The sequence below is a fragment of the Artibeus jamaicensis genome, unplaced genomic scaffold (assembly GCF_021234435.1).
Source record: "Artibeus jamaicensis isolate MK-2021 breed Jamaican fruit bat unplaced genomic scaffold, CSHL_Jam_final contig_332, whole genome shotgun sequence".
NCBI lineage: Eukaryota > Metazoa > Chordata > Mammalia > Chiroptera > Phyllostomidae > Artibeus > Artibeus jamaicensis.
The window spans coordinates 38,064,272-38,080,174 of record NW_026521788.1 but is presented as its reverse complement, the minus strand read 5'-3'; the positions used below and the strand labels follow the sequence as shown (position 1 = coordinate 38,080,174).

The following is a 15,903-nucleotide window of genomic DNA, read 5'->3' as shown; positions in this document are numbered from 1 at the left end:
TCCCCAGGCTAATGCCATGTGTAGGGGAGTACTCAACCCAAGAAAGATGAAGTCTGTGGGAGAGGGACTCTGTACAGGTATCTTGGCAGCTGTCCTTTCAGCACTCTCACCAAAGCCACACAACCTAGTCTCCCCTGTATAACTCCAGTTCACTCTGAGCCACATTTCCTCTGCCAGAACCTAGAGTAAGTGGCCACAAATGAGATTTTGTGTGCTAGCTCTTTAAGAGGGCATATGAGTTTCTAGCAGACTCCAGTCTCTCCCTGGCAGATGGAATCACCGCTGTTATCCTGGCCCCTCTTCCTGGCTCTGGTGCTTTAGGCTGAAGAGCCTGGTCTGGAGTTGACATGTCTTATTCCTCAGGGGGAAACTTTGCTGCTGAGATATCCCTCCAGATTCTCTATTGCCACATGTGGGTGAAGGGCTAGACTTTTTCACATCTTGCCCTTCCTACCAGTCTCAGTGTAACTTCCGTTATCAGTCCTTGGGTATAAAAGCTGTATTTAGCTACTCTTCAGTTGGTTATTCAGGTTGGTCTATAATTTATTTTTAATTCTGGTTTGATCCTGGAAGAGATGAATGTAACCTCTACTGACTCTGCTGCCATCTTGGATTTTTCCTTTCTTGTTTTGGTGGCACACTTCTGGAACAGTGATACTTAGTCTTGGGCAGTGCCTTAGAATGACCTAAACAGCTTTAAAATACTGATGCCCAGCACTTAACCCCAGAGAATCTCATTTAACTGGCCTTGGGTGGGGCCCAGAGGCTCTTATTTTTAGTATGCCTCCTGGTGACTTTGATGTAGCAAGATTGAGAACCACTGCTCTAGTACCTCCAATGATAAGGGGTGCTGGGTAGGAAAATATTTGGATCTGGCATGTTGAAAATGTCTTTATTGTGGTCTCCTTACCTTGATTGACAGTCAGGAAAGGTATTAAATCCTAAATTAGAAATAATTTTCCGTCAGTATTTTAAAGGCAATTCTCCACTGTTCCAGTTTCCAGTATTACTATGTGTCTTGGTTTTTCTCTCTGGAAAGTGTAAGCTCATTTTCATACCCAGAGTACTAAAGTGTCATGATGTGCTTTGATGTGAGTTTATATTTTTTATTGTATTTTTATTGTTGGTAGCTCTTTGAATCTGAAACCCTCCCAAATATATGTATATCTATTTCAGAATATATACATATAAAATAATATATATATTTCACTTTTATTTATTCATTTTATGTTATTTAAATTATATTTTATTGTTTATGCTATTACGGTTGTCCCAATTTTTCCTCCTTTAGCCCCCTCCACACAGACCCTCTATACTCCCTAAGGCAATTCCTACACCATTATTCATGTCCATGGTTCATGCATATATCTTCTTTGGCTACTATATTTCCTGTGCTGCACTTTACATCCCCATGACTATTCTGTAGCAACAAATTTGTACTTCTTAGTCTCCTCACCCCTTTCACCATCCCCCCATACTCCTCCCATCTGGCAACTATCAAAATGTTCTCTGTATCTATAATTCAGTTTCTCATCTTCTTGTTTGTTTATTTTGTTTTTTTATATTAAATTGTTGATAAATATGTACTTATTGCTATTTTATTGTTCATATTTTTGATCTGCTTCTTATTAAAGAAGACCCTTTAACACTTCAGTTTGGTGGTGATGAACTTCTTTTTCTTGTCTGAGAAGCTCTTTATCTGTCTGTCCTTCAATTCTAAATGATAGCTTTACTGGGTAGAGTAATCTTGGTTTAGGTCCTTGCTTTTCATCATTTTCAATTTTTCTTGCCAGTCCCTTCTAGTCTGCAAAGTTTCTGTTGAGAAATCAGCTGACAGTCTTATAGGAACTCCCTTGTAGGTAACTAACTTTTCTCTTGCCACTTTTAACATTCTTTGTCTTTAACCTTTAGCATTTTGATTATGATGTGTCTTGGCATGGACTTATTTGGGTTCATCTTGTTTGGGATTCTATGTTTCCTGGATTCATATGTCTATCTCCTTCACCAAGTTAGGGAAGTTTTCTGTCACTATTTTTTCAAATAGATTTTCAATTTCTTATTCTTTCTCCTCTCCTTCCACCATCCTTATGATGTGAATGTTGGTATGCTTGAAGTTGTCCCAGAGGCCCCTTACACTGTTACCATTTTTTTGGTATTCTTTTTTCTTCTTGCTGTTCTGATTGGGTGTTTTCTTTTTGTTGTTTTGTTTCCCTATAGTCTTGCCTCCATTCACCCTACTATTGATTCCCTATAAATTATTCTTTCTTTCAGTTAGTGTATCCTTCATTTCTGACTGGTTCTGTTTTATGGTGTCCATAAATGTCCTATTTATGCTGTTTAAGTTGTCTCTGAGTTCATCTGCTCTTTTCCTAAGTTCACTGACCATCTTTATAACCAGTGTTTTGAACTATGCATATAGTAGATTGTTTGTCTCCATTTTGTTTGGTTCTTTTTATGGAGTTTTGTTCTTTGTTTTGGGCCATGTTTCTTTGTCTCCACATTTTGGCAGCCTCTCTCTGCCTGTTTCTATGTGCTAGGTAGAGTTGCTATGATTCCCTGGCTTCGTAGAGTAGCCTAATGGAGTAGGTGTCCTATAGGATCCAGTGGCACAGCCTCCCCTATCACTCAAGCTGGGTATGCAAGGTGCATGCCGTGTGTGGGCTTTGTACACCCTCCTCTTGTAATTGGGTGGGGTGAAGCATCAGGGAATAACCAGTGTGAGCCAATTTGACAGAGTTCCAGATATGGCGCTGCCTGCTGGCTCTGTCAGGGGAGGGCTCAGTAAAGAATAATGGCCTCTGCCATCATTTATGTCTGGCAGAGAAAGCCATCCCCCAGCTCTTGCCTTGATGCCAAACACTTCATTTCCTCCCTGTATGTCTCTGTTGGCTTTTAAGCTGCTGCCTTGGTGCTGGAGATCAGAGAGTAAGTCTGAGTAAATTCATGCATGGACCCTTTAAGAGGAACTGCCTGTGGCTCCAGTAGTTTCTGTCTTCTACAGCCTCAATCTCCTCTGGTATTTACGGCCAGAAGTCATAGGGACTTTTCTTGCTGACACTGAAACCCTGAGCTGGATGGCCTGGTGTTGGGCTAGGACCCTTTGCTCCTGAGATATCCCTCCTGATTTTTACCACCACATGAGTGTGGGGCCAGCCTATTCTGTGTCTCTGCCCCTTCTACTAGTCTCAATGTGGTTCTTCTTCAATTTTGTAGTTGTAGGACTTCCATTCAGCTTGATTTCTGGAAGATTTGGATAATGATTGTTCTGTAGTTTAGTTGTAATTTTGATGTGGTTGTACAAGGATGTGAGCCATGTTTACCTACATTGCCATCTTTTTAAAAAAATTTTTTATTTAGTTATTTTTCAAGTACAGTTTTTTGTCTATTTCTCCCATCCCAGCCCCCCCCCCTCACCCCATGCTCCCCACCTCCCTCCCATTTCCACCCTCCTTAGTTCTCATCCCTGTGTTCTTTATATTTGTTCCTCCAAATCCCCCCCCTTTTCTCCTTAATTTCCCTTCCCTCTCCCCTCTAGTCACTGTCCCCTTGTTCTCTGTTTCAGTGTCTTTGTTTTTATTCTGCTTGCTTGTTTGTTTTGTTGTTTAGCTTCCTGTTAAAGGTGAGATCATATGGTACTTGTCTTTCAACACCTGGCCTATTTCACTCAGCATAATGCTTTCCAGTTCCATCCATGTTGTTGCAAAGGGTAGTAGCTCCTTCTTTCTCTCTGCTGCATAGAATTCCATTGTGTATATGTACCACAATTTTTGGATCCATTCATTTACTGATGGGCACCTAGGTTGCTTCCAACTCTTGGCTATTGTAAATTGTGCTGCTATGAACATTGCAGTGCATAGGTTCTTTGAAATTGATGTTTTAGGATTCTTGGGATATAATCCTAGCAGTGGAATTGCTGGGTCAAAAGACAGGTCGATTTTTATTTTTCTGAGAAAATTCCATACTATTTTCCATAATGGTTGTACCAGTCTGCAATCCCACCAACAGTGAACTAAGGACCCCTTTTTCCCACAACCTCTCCAACATTTGTTGTTTGTTGCTTTGTTTATGATAGCCATCCTGACTGGTGTAAAGTGGTATCTCATTGTGGTTTTGATTTGCATCTCTCTGATAGCTAACAATATCGAGCATCTCTTCATGTGTCTCTGGATATTCTGTATGTCCTCCTTGGATAATACACTGCCATCTTGCCCTAAGTCCCTATACAGGTATACCTGTATATATTTTTAATAGATGATTTCCTCCTTCTGCTCTCTTTGTTCTCTCTTCCTGGAACTCCTATTGTTTGGATGTTGGATTTCCAATGTTGGTACTTCAGAGTTTTTAAAAAATCTTTTTCTTTTACTTTCTATCTCTCTCTTTGCTCTTCTTTTAGGGAAATTTGTTTAAACTTACTCTCTAACATTTTTGTTACATTTCTTTTGCATTTCTACTGTTATCTTTTTAAATCCTAAGGTTTTTTTTGTTTTCCCCAATTTTAATAGCTTCCCTTTCTTGTTTATTGGATTCAGTAAGCAGTATTATCAATCTAGCAATATTAATGCAAATATTGGGTAATTGTCTTCTCTTTGCAGAGTCTTGAATTTCTCCAAGTTGATTTTTTAAAAAAGATTTATTTATTTTTAGAGAGAGGGAATGGGAGGGAGAAAGAGAGGGAGAAAAACATTGATGTGTGGCTGCCTCCTGCATGCTCGCAACCCAGGCATGTGCCCCAACTGGGAATTGAACCAGCAACCCCTTGATTTGCAGGCCAGCACCCAATCCACTGAGTCACACCAGCCAGGGCTCCAAGTTGATTCTTTTTCTTTTGCTCATTTTGACCTCCCTCTTTTGTAAAAGAGATTATTCTCAAGGGTCAGCCTTTGATGTCTGCCCACTTAGAAGTACAGAGACTGGGCATCTGATTGGAAGCTGGGTGTACAGATGGGGCTTTCTGATCTGTTTTTTTTCCTTTTTAATATATTTTATTGATTATGCCATTACAGTTCTATTCCCCCCTTCATTCCCCTCCACCCTGCACACCCCTCCCCCACCATTCCCCCCTTTAGTTTATGTCCATATGTCACAAGTTCTTTAGATTCTATATTTCCCACACTATTCTTGCCCTCCCCCTATTTTCTGCCTACCATCTATGCTACTTATTCTCTGTACCTTCCTCCCCCTCTCTCCTCCTCCCACTCCCGTTGCTAACCCTCCTTGAGATCTTCATTTCTATGTTGCTGCTCCTGACCTAGCTGTCCTCTTAGTTTGCTTTTGTTTTAGGTGTGGTTGTTAATAACTGTGAGTTTGCTGTCCTTTCACTGTTCATATTTTTTACCTTCTTCTTCCTAGATAAGTCCCTTTAACATTTCATATAATAAGGGCTTGGTGATGATGAACTCCTTGAATTTGATCTTATCTGAGAAGCACTTTATCTGCCCTTCCATTCTAAATGAAAGCTTTGCTGGATAGAGCGATCTTGGATGTAGGTCCTTGCCTTTCATGACTTGGAATACCTCTTTCCAGCCCCTTCTTGCCTGTAAGGTCTCTTTTGAGAAATCCGCTGACAGTCTGATGGGGACTCCTCTGTAGGTGACTGTCCCCTTAGCTCTTGCTGCTTCTAGGATTCTCTCCTTTATTTTAATTTTGGCTAATGTAATTATGATGTGCCTTGGTGTGTTCCTTCTTGGGTCCAACTTCTTTGGGGCTCTCTGAGCTTCCTGGATTTCCTGGAAGTCTATTTCCTTTGCCAGATTGGGGAAGTTCTCCTTTATTATTTGTTCAGATAAGTTTTCCACTCGTGACTGTTCCTCTTCCCCTTCTGGTACCCCTATAATTCTGATGTTGGAACGTTTAAAGATGTCCTGGAGGTTCCTAAGCCTCTCCTCATTTTTTTAAATTCTTGTTTCTTCATTCTGTTCTGGTTGAATGTTTCTTTCTTTCTTCTGGTCCACTCCATTGATTTGAGTCCCAGTTTCTTTCCATTACTATTGGTTTCTGGTGTATTTCCCTTTATTTCAATTAGTTTAGCCTTCATTTTTTTCATCTAAGTTGCGACTAAAATCAACCAGTTCTGTGAGGATCCTGATCACCATTGTTTTGAACTGTGCATCTGACAGGTTGGCTATCTCTTAGTTACTTTGAAGTATTGGCTCTGGGGCTTTGAGCTGTTCTTCTTGAGCCACAATGTTTTGGTCTGTTCACACCTGTTACGTATTAGGGGTGGAGCCTTAAGTGTTCACCAGGGTGGGGCAACCCAGTTGTAGAGTTGTGACACTGTATGTGGGGGCGGGGTCAGAGAGGGGCAATGGTGTTTTTTTCTGCTCTCTCTTGGATTTCGGTCCCTTCTGCTGCTACCCACAAGCAAACAGGGTCCCCCTGGTGCTGGCTCCCGGGTGTGTGGACCTGTGCATTCTCCAGGACCCTGTGGGTCTCTCCAACAAACTCTCTGTGAGCCTGGGAGCTTCTCTTGGCACCTCAACCCCCCCAAAATTTTCCAGTTGATGCTTTTAGGCTTTAATTCCCATCGCTGGGGTCCTAGCCTGCACAGTCTGTCTCACTGCTAGCTCCTTTGGTTGGTTTATTTGAGTGTGAATGTGTGACCATGGTCAGCCAGCCGCCTTGCATCCTCACTGGGTCCGCCTGTTGCCACCTCACACCTGGGATCCGCCAACCACCGCCTGTGTGCCTGGGTCAGCCTGGCCACCTGTTCCTGTGTGACCCCGCTCTGCCAGCCACTGGCTCTGCCCCTTACCGGTCTGGCTGAATGGTTTGTTGTTGTAGGACTTTTGTACGGTTCACTTTTCTGTGTTTTAGTTGCCTTTTTTGTTACTAAAACTTTGTTGTCTTTAAACTTGGTTGTGCGAGGAGGCACAGTGTTTCCACCTACGCCTCCATCTTGATGTTTTTTTACAGGTTGCTCTGGATGGGTCTTTACTCTTGAGCAGGGTCATTTCCTTGCTGCATAAGGAGAGTAAAGGCTGGCTGCCAGGCTTCTGCAGCTGAGTGAGAAAGTAGGCTTCGGGGGATGGGGGGAGAGTGGGGAGGTGTCTCTGCACCGAAAATAGACATGGACACTCAATCCACCTTAATCCTTCACCTCCCTCCCTGGCAGCATCCCTGTGTGATAATGCTGAATGACCTCAGGACAGACATCAGCTCCAGAGAATAAGGCCCAGCCCTAATAGCCACTCCATCTCCAAGGTCCCTAAACATTGCTTCCTAATATCTTACAAATGTGGCCATTTCTCTCTGTATTTACCACCACCATCCAGTGTAAGCTGACACCATCTCTGACTTAGAATCCTTACAAACTACTTACATCCTGCCTCCTCTGTTCCTTCTGCACCCATGAAGGAGCAAGGGTAGCTCTTTCATGTCGTTTCTGCTTAAACTCCTCCATGATTTCTCATGCCTTCCAGACATAGCTCTGCACCTTAGCTGGCACTCCAGGCCCCCACAGTCTAGCTGTTACCTCGGCACCCTCTCCTAAGTGGTCCCTTTCCCACCCCAACCCTCTATATCTCTGTGGAGCCACCTATTTCTGTCACAGTTCCTGGTGCTTCACCTCACTTCTCTGTGAAAGATACAGCCCAATTATCACCTCCTGAAAGCCTCCCCATGTTATAGCACCTGTCACATGATCTGAGATTACGTGTTCTCTCTTGGGACCTTGAAGGGAAGGTCTGTACTTCCATCAGCACTGAATGCTCCTGAGCTTGAGCCCGGCACCCAGTACCCAAGAGGTGCTGAGCTGAATGGAGCCATGGAGGTTGTCACCTGTAACTTTGGAGTGCTCTCCTCTGGGAGCTGACTATGGAGGAAGGACCTCTATTGAGCTCATCAAGTTTGTCACCAGGTCAGTTAACTTGGGCTCTATCAGCAGTGGTCATCTCCCCACTCTTGGACCTGAAAGGCACAGAAGGAGGCTACCTTCTGCTATTCAGGATGCTGAGCACACCCCAACCCCATCCTGTACGACTTCAGTGTGGGTAGCCTTTCCCAGAAGAGGGAGTACTTGGCTCAGCTGCCTTCCTCTATAACTGTTTGCAAGTCTATTTCATAATGGCCATAATGGGGGATGACTGGGGAGCAAATGCCCTTTCTGTGGCCAAGTCTCTGGTGAGGAAAGATGTAAGTGGTAATAGGGGAGGCTCCCAGGCAGTGCTGCAGTGTTCATTGAGCACTTGTCAGGAGCCACGTACTGGATACTCATCTGCTCACTTAGAGAAGGGTATTTCAGTCTCCATAAGATAGATGGAGAATGGAAACTCCCTAAATGCCTTGTTCAAAGTCTCACAGTCAGAATGTGTGAAGTTCAAATCCAGGACTCTTCAGGCCCAGTGGCACCATGCTGTCTCCCTGGCACCAGGAAAACAGTTCTTCCTGGTGCTTTGGGTAATTGTGCTGTATGACTTTGGGGGGGTTTTCAGCCTCTCTGTGCTGGTCCCAGGGAAGATCCCTGCAAGGTGGTGAAACAGGTGCCCTTGCAGGGTTTGTGGAACTCTTGCTCTGGAGCTGAGGGATGAGTAATGCCAAGCACTCCCTTCTCAGGCTAAAGGATTTTAGAATCCCTGGCATTGGGTAGAGCAGAGAGGTGGGGTAGGGTACTCTGCACTGGTACTTCCTATTGACCTCCAGGAAGGGTTGTTGGGTGCCTGGGCGTGATTCAGCACCCTCTCCTCTGGTTTGATTTTTCTAGCAACTGGTGCCCCTACCAGAAGTCCAGGCTGGTCACCTTCATAGCTGCTTGCAAAACGGAGAAATTCCTCATTCACTCACAGCAGCCATGTCCACAGGGAGCTTTGGACTGCCAGAAAGTCATGTGAGTGGGGGCAGGCTGGGGTAGGCCACTGGTACAGTTCCTGCACTGGCTCACCCTGGAGTTGCTGAGCTGGTTCTTTTCCTCCAGGTACCGTGTGGCCCACAAGCCGGTGTACCAGGTCAAGCAGAAGGTGCTGGCCTCTGTGGCCTGGAAGTGCTGCCCAGGCTTTGCTGGCTCTGACTGCCAGCACCATGGTAGGGCTCCCTGTGATCCCCTACTACCTCAACCTCTGACTCCAGAGGTCATGCAGCTCCTTTAATCTCTTGGGGTCAGAATCTGATGCCTCCTCTCTGCAGATCCTGCTGCAATTCCTGAGCCTGCAGATCCAGGTGATGGCCTCCAGGAGCAATGGGATGGACCAGTTGGCTTTGAACCTGGTATGCTGCTATCCTGGAAGGTGCAGGAGGGGCAGGCAGGCAGAAAAAAAAATCCATGTGTCCAGGCACTCTCTCCTCTGATAAGGGAGTGCCATTTCAGGAACATTTTTGCCCCCCCCCCCCAAATCAGTAGAAACCCCTCTGTGGCCCTGCATCACCCTACCCCACAACGGGGACACCAGGTTCACAGAGCCCTCAGTGCCCTGCCTGCTGGCAAAGAACATACACTCTTTTCCTTGACCCCATTTTTTAGGAAGGACAGCTTCACCTGGCACCTCCTTTATCCCCTGAACAGTACAAGTTCCCATGGCCTAGAATAAACCTACCAACACCTGGTACCTCAACCAGGAACAAGAAGTCATGCTGTTCCTAGTCTTGAGATAGCATAGGAGAACCACCAAAAAAACACTTTTATTGGGCCTTTCAAGGCTGGACCAAGGTTGGATGGTGAATGAGTTTCACCATGTGTTGAACGCCTATCTATTGACAAGGGCTGTCTAGAATAAAGGGCCATATACATGTGGCTGAAAGTGAAAATGTGCAATTAATCATGTCTGCTGCGGGTGTGGGCGGCAAGGTGAGGGCTCACTTACCATCTATTTGCCCTTCTGGGGCTAAAGGCTTCTCTAAGCTGCTGCTCAAAGGACATCAGCACACACCTCTGCTCTCAATCCCAAAATCTTCTCTGTGCCCTATTATTTGCCCTGGTGAGGGGCGATGACCCTTCGTACTTACCCTTCACGTGTCTTCAGACCACCTGGCTGCAGAGACCGGCAACATCGTGGTGCCGCAGGAACACCTGCTGAGAGATCTCCAGAATGACATTCATCATATAAGCAATCTCACAGCTGAAATGACCAAGGCACATCAGGCAGATCTTGGTAAGTGGCAGACTGTAGGGGCTGAGGAAGAACATGATTACATCCAACGGCATGAGTGGGAGGGGAAGCAGGAAGGCCCAAACCTGAGGCTCTCCCCCTCTATAGCCCCAACCTGGGTGGTTATCTGCTCCAGCAGGACTTGTGTTAAAATGTGCATTTGTTGCAGAGTTTACTGGCAGATCCTTGGAGCAAGTGCTGAATTTTGGCCCCATTTGGAGTAGCTTTAACCAAAGCCTGCACAGCCTCTTTGAGGCCATAAGAAACCTATCTCTTGATGTGGAGGCCAACCAACAGGCCATCAAGATGGTCCAAGACAGCACTGTGCCCAGGGCTGACTTCCAGGAGCTTGGTGCCAAATTTGAGACCAAGGTCCAGGAGAATGCCCAGAGAGTAGGCCAGCTGCAGCAAGCCATGGAGGACCGCCTGAATGCCCAGAACTTTTCCCTGTATCACTCCCTTTCTGAGGTTCAGGCCAATGTGGACACCAAGTTGAAGAGGCTCCTTAAGGCCCAGGAGCACCTGTGGTCCAATGGCAGCTTGGTGGCAGCAGCAACAGGGGCTGGGGCAAGGCCGGAGCCAGAGAGCCTGCAGGCCAGATTGGGCCAGCTACAGAGGAACCTCTCAGCACTGCACTTGGCCACCAGCCACAGGGAAGAGGAGTTACAAAGCATCCTGGCGGACATGAAGGCAACCCTCGCCCGGCACGTGGAAGAGATCAGGGAGCTGTATTCCGAATCTGATGAGACCTTCGATCAGATCAGCAAGGTGGAACAGCAGATGGAGAAGCTGCAGGTGAACTACCAGGCCCTGCGTGAGCTGCGGGTGATGCTGATAGAGAAGTCGCTTATCATGGAGGAGAACAAGGTGGAGACAGACCGACAGCTACTGGAGCTCAATCTCACCCTCCAGCACCTGCAGGGTGGCCACGCTGACCTTACCAAGTACATCAACAAGTGCAACTGCCAGAAGCTCTCTTCTGGCCTGGACACTGTCCAGGATGGCCACAGGAACACTATGTACACCCTGCAGGACACCCAGGTGAGCCTAGACCAGAAGCTCCCGCAGGACAACTCCTCCCTGCAGGCCCTAAGCCACACGGTGGCCACCATTTCACAGGCAGTGGCTAAACTCCAGGCAGAGGAGGAGCGGGCTCCTGCCGAGCGAGCGCGGCTCCGGACCCAGCTTCAGGCGCTGAGCAGCGAGGTGGGCACGCTGAAGGCTGCTGAGGGCGAGCTCTGGCTTGAGGTCCGCCAGCTGCACAGCTCTTTTGCGGCCCTGATGGAGGATGCGCTCAGGCATGAGGCCGTGCTGACCGCGCTCTTCGGTGAAGAGATGACAATGTCTGAGGAGGCGCCCGGCCCTCTGCCCCTGCGTTATGAGGAGATCCGCGCTGGCCTGCACGATGCGGCCAGCGGGCTGCGTGAGCAGGCGCTTGGTTGGGCTGCGCTGGCTGCCAGGGTGTCGGCCCTGGAACAGATGGCAGTGGGTGGCAGGCAGGGTCCAGAGCTCCTGAAGCCCAGCCACGAGGCAGCGCCAGAGGAGGCCAGTGCGACCAACCCCACGGGGCTGGCACCAGAACTCCAGCGCCTGGGGCAGTGCTGCGAGGCCTCCTGGGCCGCCTCCGTCCACAGGTCCCTGGAGAGCCTCCACAGAGCGCTCTCCACCACCCAGCGAGGCATGGAGCACCATCAGCAGCTTTTCCACAGCCTCTTTGGGAACTTCCAAGGGCTTGTGGCAGCCAATGTCAGCCTAGACCTGGGGAAATTGCAGGCCATACTGGGCAGGAAAGGGAAGAAGCAGCAAAAAGGTCTGGAAGCTTCACAGAAGAGGAATAAGAAAGTAGAACATTTGGTGGATGCCCTGGGAGCAGACCTCCATAAGGCAGGTGAGCTCCTGGGCACAGGGAGACTTGGCTAGTCTTGGAGAACAGGCTGAATAGGCTGTCTGCAAGCAGCTCTTCTTGACTCAGAAGGGGTGGGAGTGACAGAACGGGTTGGTAGTCATGACTACTCAGGGCCTTCTTGTTCTTAACCCATCTTCTATGCAGGTTGGGAGGGGGTGGTAGTGAATGGGGGTGGGGGTGCAGGTGCATTTTAAGCCCAGTGGAGTATAAGGTAGAAGTTATAAGAACCAGCCTTTGGTGAGAAGGCAGAGAGCCCCTCCGTGTAAACATTTAAGGCTCATATATACAGGTCTGGCTGCCAGCCACTCTGACTATAGAGCAGGGAAGGGAGTGCCTCCTCTTCTTCCAGGCCACACCTCAAATTTAGCTCTTCACCCACCCCACTTCACCACCCCACCAAGTGTCTTTAACCAGGGTGTGAGTGGGGCTAGTGTCACTTGCATGGGGAACACCCCACAAAAGAAGGCCTTGGACCATGGAAGGAGCTCATTCTGCCAACAGTTGGCCCATCTTTCTGCCCTGTGCTAGGTCCCCTGCAAGGTCTGTCTGAGGCCTTGCTGAAGGTCCCACACCAAGCCAGCTCCCACTGACCCTCCATTATGGCCTCAGAGACCTGGGTCTCCCTGGGGGCAGTGGACAGAGCACAGGATCTAAAACCAACTGTCTCAATTTCTTCCTGTTTAATGGGAGTATCATACCTGTATCAAAGAATTATTATGAAGACAGTTACATTTACCAACTACCTGGCACAGGGCTTCACATTCAGTAGAAACCAGCCAATGTTTTCCTGTTTTCCCAGCATTTTCAGGGCTGAGGCTATCTATGTCCACCTACACTAACATTTCTATACTACATTTCTGTTCCACTTGTAAGTGGTACAAGGCCTCAATTGCCTTGGTTTAGGAATACTTAAATTTTTTTTCCTTAGAATTAAAAACCCCTTATTAGAGTAAAAGAAAGAATACTGTAGTTGAAAAATAATTTAAAAAATAAGTAAATTAATTAAAAAAAAAACAAAAAACAAAAAAAAACCCCTTATTTATCTTGCAGGAAGGCCACAGGACTTGAATTTGTACCCTGCAGGGAAGCCCACTCTCAATTTGCCTGTTAGGAAATCAGGAAGCACAACCCTTCTTCCTTCTGAGGGCACGCTGGCCCCCTGGCTGGGTGGAAGCTCCCTTGGAAGCTCCACAGGCAGGCTGGCTGGACCGCAAGCAGAGGGGCAAATCACCGGCAGAGGGAGCGCTCGGCCGACCTTAGGCTGGGCAAGTGCCCCACCTCCTGGGTGCTGGGAGAACTGCAGGGCCAGTAGTGGGTCTTTGATGTGCCACAATCTTTCACAAAGGGGAAAGCTATTCTAAACTTCCTCAGGAATATTCCAGAACTATAGAAGAGCAAAGTTTTGTCATTCACAGGGCTACTGCTGGACCAGAAGTCAATGAGCTGAGGCTCTAGTTCTATATCCTAAGTAACTAACAGCTATGCAAATTTGTTTTTTCCTTTAGGCCTTGATTTCAACCCCTGAGAAATGGGGAGAGGGAGGGAGGCAGAGAGGCAGGGAGGGAGAGAGAAGGGCACAAGTGTGTTGAGGGAATACCCAAGGAGCAAGATATCATCAGTACTAAGGCCAATGTCATGGCGGGAAGCACAGTGGGACTCACCCTCCCGTCCCATCTCCTGGCCCTGGCCAGAAGCATCCTGGGCAAGCAGCTCAACTGGCTTTCAGCACTGTACCTTCACCATGTACATAAAGGGCTTTCTCTGGCCCCATACCTGTATCCTCTGTCTTAACCCCTTAAGGAGGGCTAACGTGCTTCTCCAAGTGGGAAGAGCACTAGAAATCAGGAGCTCCAAGGATAGTTCCCAGTTTGATCATCTGTTAGTGTCATATGAAGCAGCCAGTACTCTGTGCAACATTTTGAAAACATTCAGATGACCAGATTGAATAGACTTTTCTCCCCTGGTGCCACCTACCCATTCCTTCTCTCTACAAGGTCCTGTGCCAAACATCTGGTAGTTGTTCCTTAGTTATCTCACCAGTGTTAGTACATTTACCTTGAGGATAGATAGGTATATTTTCTCTTCTTCCCTTGGGTATCTCAAGATCCCTAGCAGGTGGCAGTAATACAGGAGTCAGAAACCTAAATTCCTGTCCCAGCCTGCCATCGACAAGCCTTGGACCCTTTAAGCACTCAAGATTCAAAGTTCTCTCAGTCAGAGCTACTTATGTCTCCAAGGTGGTGGAAGGAAAAGGATCAAACCAGAAGGTGCGTTTTCTGAATCTGCACCAGTAGAGACAACAGACGTGTTCTCTCTCTCTCTCAACTAGTGAAATACAAAGAACTGGCCAGTTAGCTCCCACTCTCCAAGGTAAATCGCTATTGGGAACATCTAGGTTATCTAGCAATAGAGGCCTATTTATAATGTTAATAAGGTGAGGAAGGCAGGTCTGTTTAATTTCCCATCCAGGGGGGTGAGTCACTGAGCTCTTTCCTCCTGTGTTCCAGGGATTGCTGTGGCCTTCTATGCCAGCTTTTCAGAAGGGATGGCCACTCTGCAGACAGTGAAGTTCAACACTACTTACATCAACATTGGCAGCAGCTACTTCCCTGAAGATGGCTATTTCCAAGCCCCTGAGCGTGGGGTCTATCTGTTTGCAGTGAGCATTGAATTTGGCCCAGGGCCAGGCACTGGGAAACTGGTGTTTGGAGGTCACCATCAGACCCCTGTCAGTACCGCTGAGGAGCACAGCGGTGGAAGCACAGCAACTACCTTTGCTATGGCCGAGCTGCAAAAGGATGACAGAGTGTGGTTTGAGTTAACCCAGGGATCGGTAATGAAGAGAAGCCCGTCAGGCACTGCATTTGGGGGTTTCCTGGTATTCAAGACCTGAACACGGGACACAGATGAGCAGACATTACGGACTTGCCCAGCTCTCTGTGGCCTGGGGCTCTGACCAGGGTTGGTCAGAAAACTATCCAAGTTGGTTTAGATATTCCCTGGAAACCTGTGAAGACAATGAGCCTCCCTCTAGATGCACTGGTTTGGGTATTTCTTAGCAGTGAGGAGGGCTGGGTTCTCCTCTCTGGGCCAGGGAGTGTGAAGCTTGGTTCGGGTGCCTTCTGAGGCAGCAGAGCTTGGACTTGAGCTCTTACCTCTCTCTCTGTATTCTCCAGTCTCTTTGGTATTTTGCTCCTCCTGTGGTTGAAAACTTCTGTACAACACTAAACCTTTCTCCCACTTCCTTATTTCCCTAATCTTATGCTAGAAAATCATTCTTTCCCAGAAGGAATTTGTTTAGAATAGAGGTGACATTTTGGACAATACTGGAAACCACTCTCCAACCACTACAGGGCAGCAGGAGAAAAACCAAACTGGTCTCTATCAGTCAGAAATGAACACAAAGGCCTGGCTGAGTTAACCAAGGGAAGCACAATTAGCATCTTCTCCTTAGTCTCAGTCCTTCCTTGAATTTATCTGTAACTTTAACTTCTTTCTCTCCTTGCCTCATACAGGATAAAGGCCTAGACATGCCAGACACAACTAAAACGTATATAACTTTCACCTTTTTACCTCATCCAATGTCTTGACCACCCTAATTCTTATTAGCGTCTCTACCGGGGAGAGAGCTGAAGGAGGAAGTGAAAGAAGACTGTAAAAATCTTTAATTTCATCATCTCTGGAATAAAACAATGTCCTTCAAATCTCTGCCTGGTTTACTTATAGAGCAAAAGATTTTGTAGAGTAGGTAGAAATGTGGGGCAGAATTAAAATATTTGTGATAAATGTGACTTTCATTCTCCTAGGCCATATTTTACTTCAAAATTTCAGTTAATACTGTGTACAACACAGAGGCCTCCACAGTAGGTACTGACATTGTAAGTGAATTAGCACAGCTCAGGGTTGCAATTTTCCTGCAAT

The 15,903-nt window shown here is 47.0% G+C and overlaps 1 protein-coding gene across 1 annotated transcript in view; it reads left to right on the top strand.

Moving 5' to 3' along the window:
• The window catches only part of MMRN2 (multimerin 2), a 34,301-nt gene extending 18,605 nt beyond the window's left edge, over nucleotides 1-15,696 (top strand). Inside the window, exons 2-7 of the mRNA XM_037163364.2 lie at nucleotides 8,699-8,821; nucleotides 8,909-9,015; nucleotides 9,118-9,198; nucleotides 9,951-10,079; nucleotides 10,246-11,964; nucleotides 14,490-15,696. Of these exons, the coding sequence (XP_037019259.2) occupies nucleotides 8,699-8,821; nucleotides 8,909-9,015; nucleotides 9,118-9,198; nucleotides 9,951-10,079; nucleotides 10,246-11,964; nucleotides 14,490-14,875 (2,545 nt within the window). The 3' untranslated portion in view covers nucleotides 14,876-15,696. The remainder of the gene's footprint in view (nucleotides 1-8,698; nucleotides 8,822-8,908; nucleotides 9,016-9,117; nucleotides 9,199-9,950; nucleotides 10,080-10,245; nucleotides 11,965-14,489) is intronic.
• The last annotated feature ends 207 nt before the right edge of the window (nucleotides 15,697-15,903 follow it).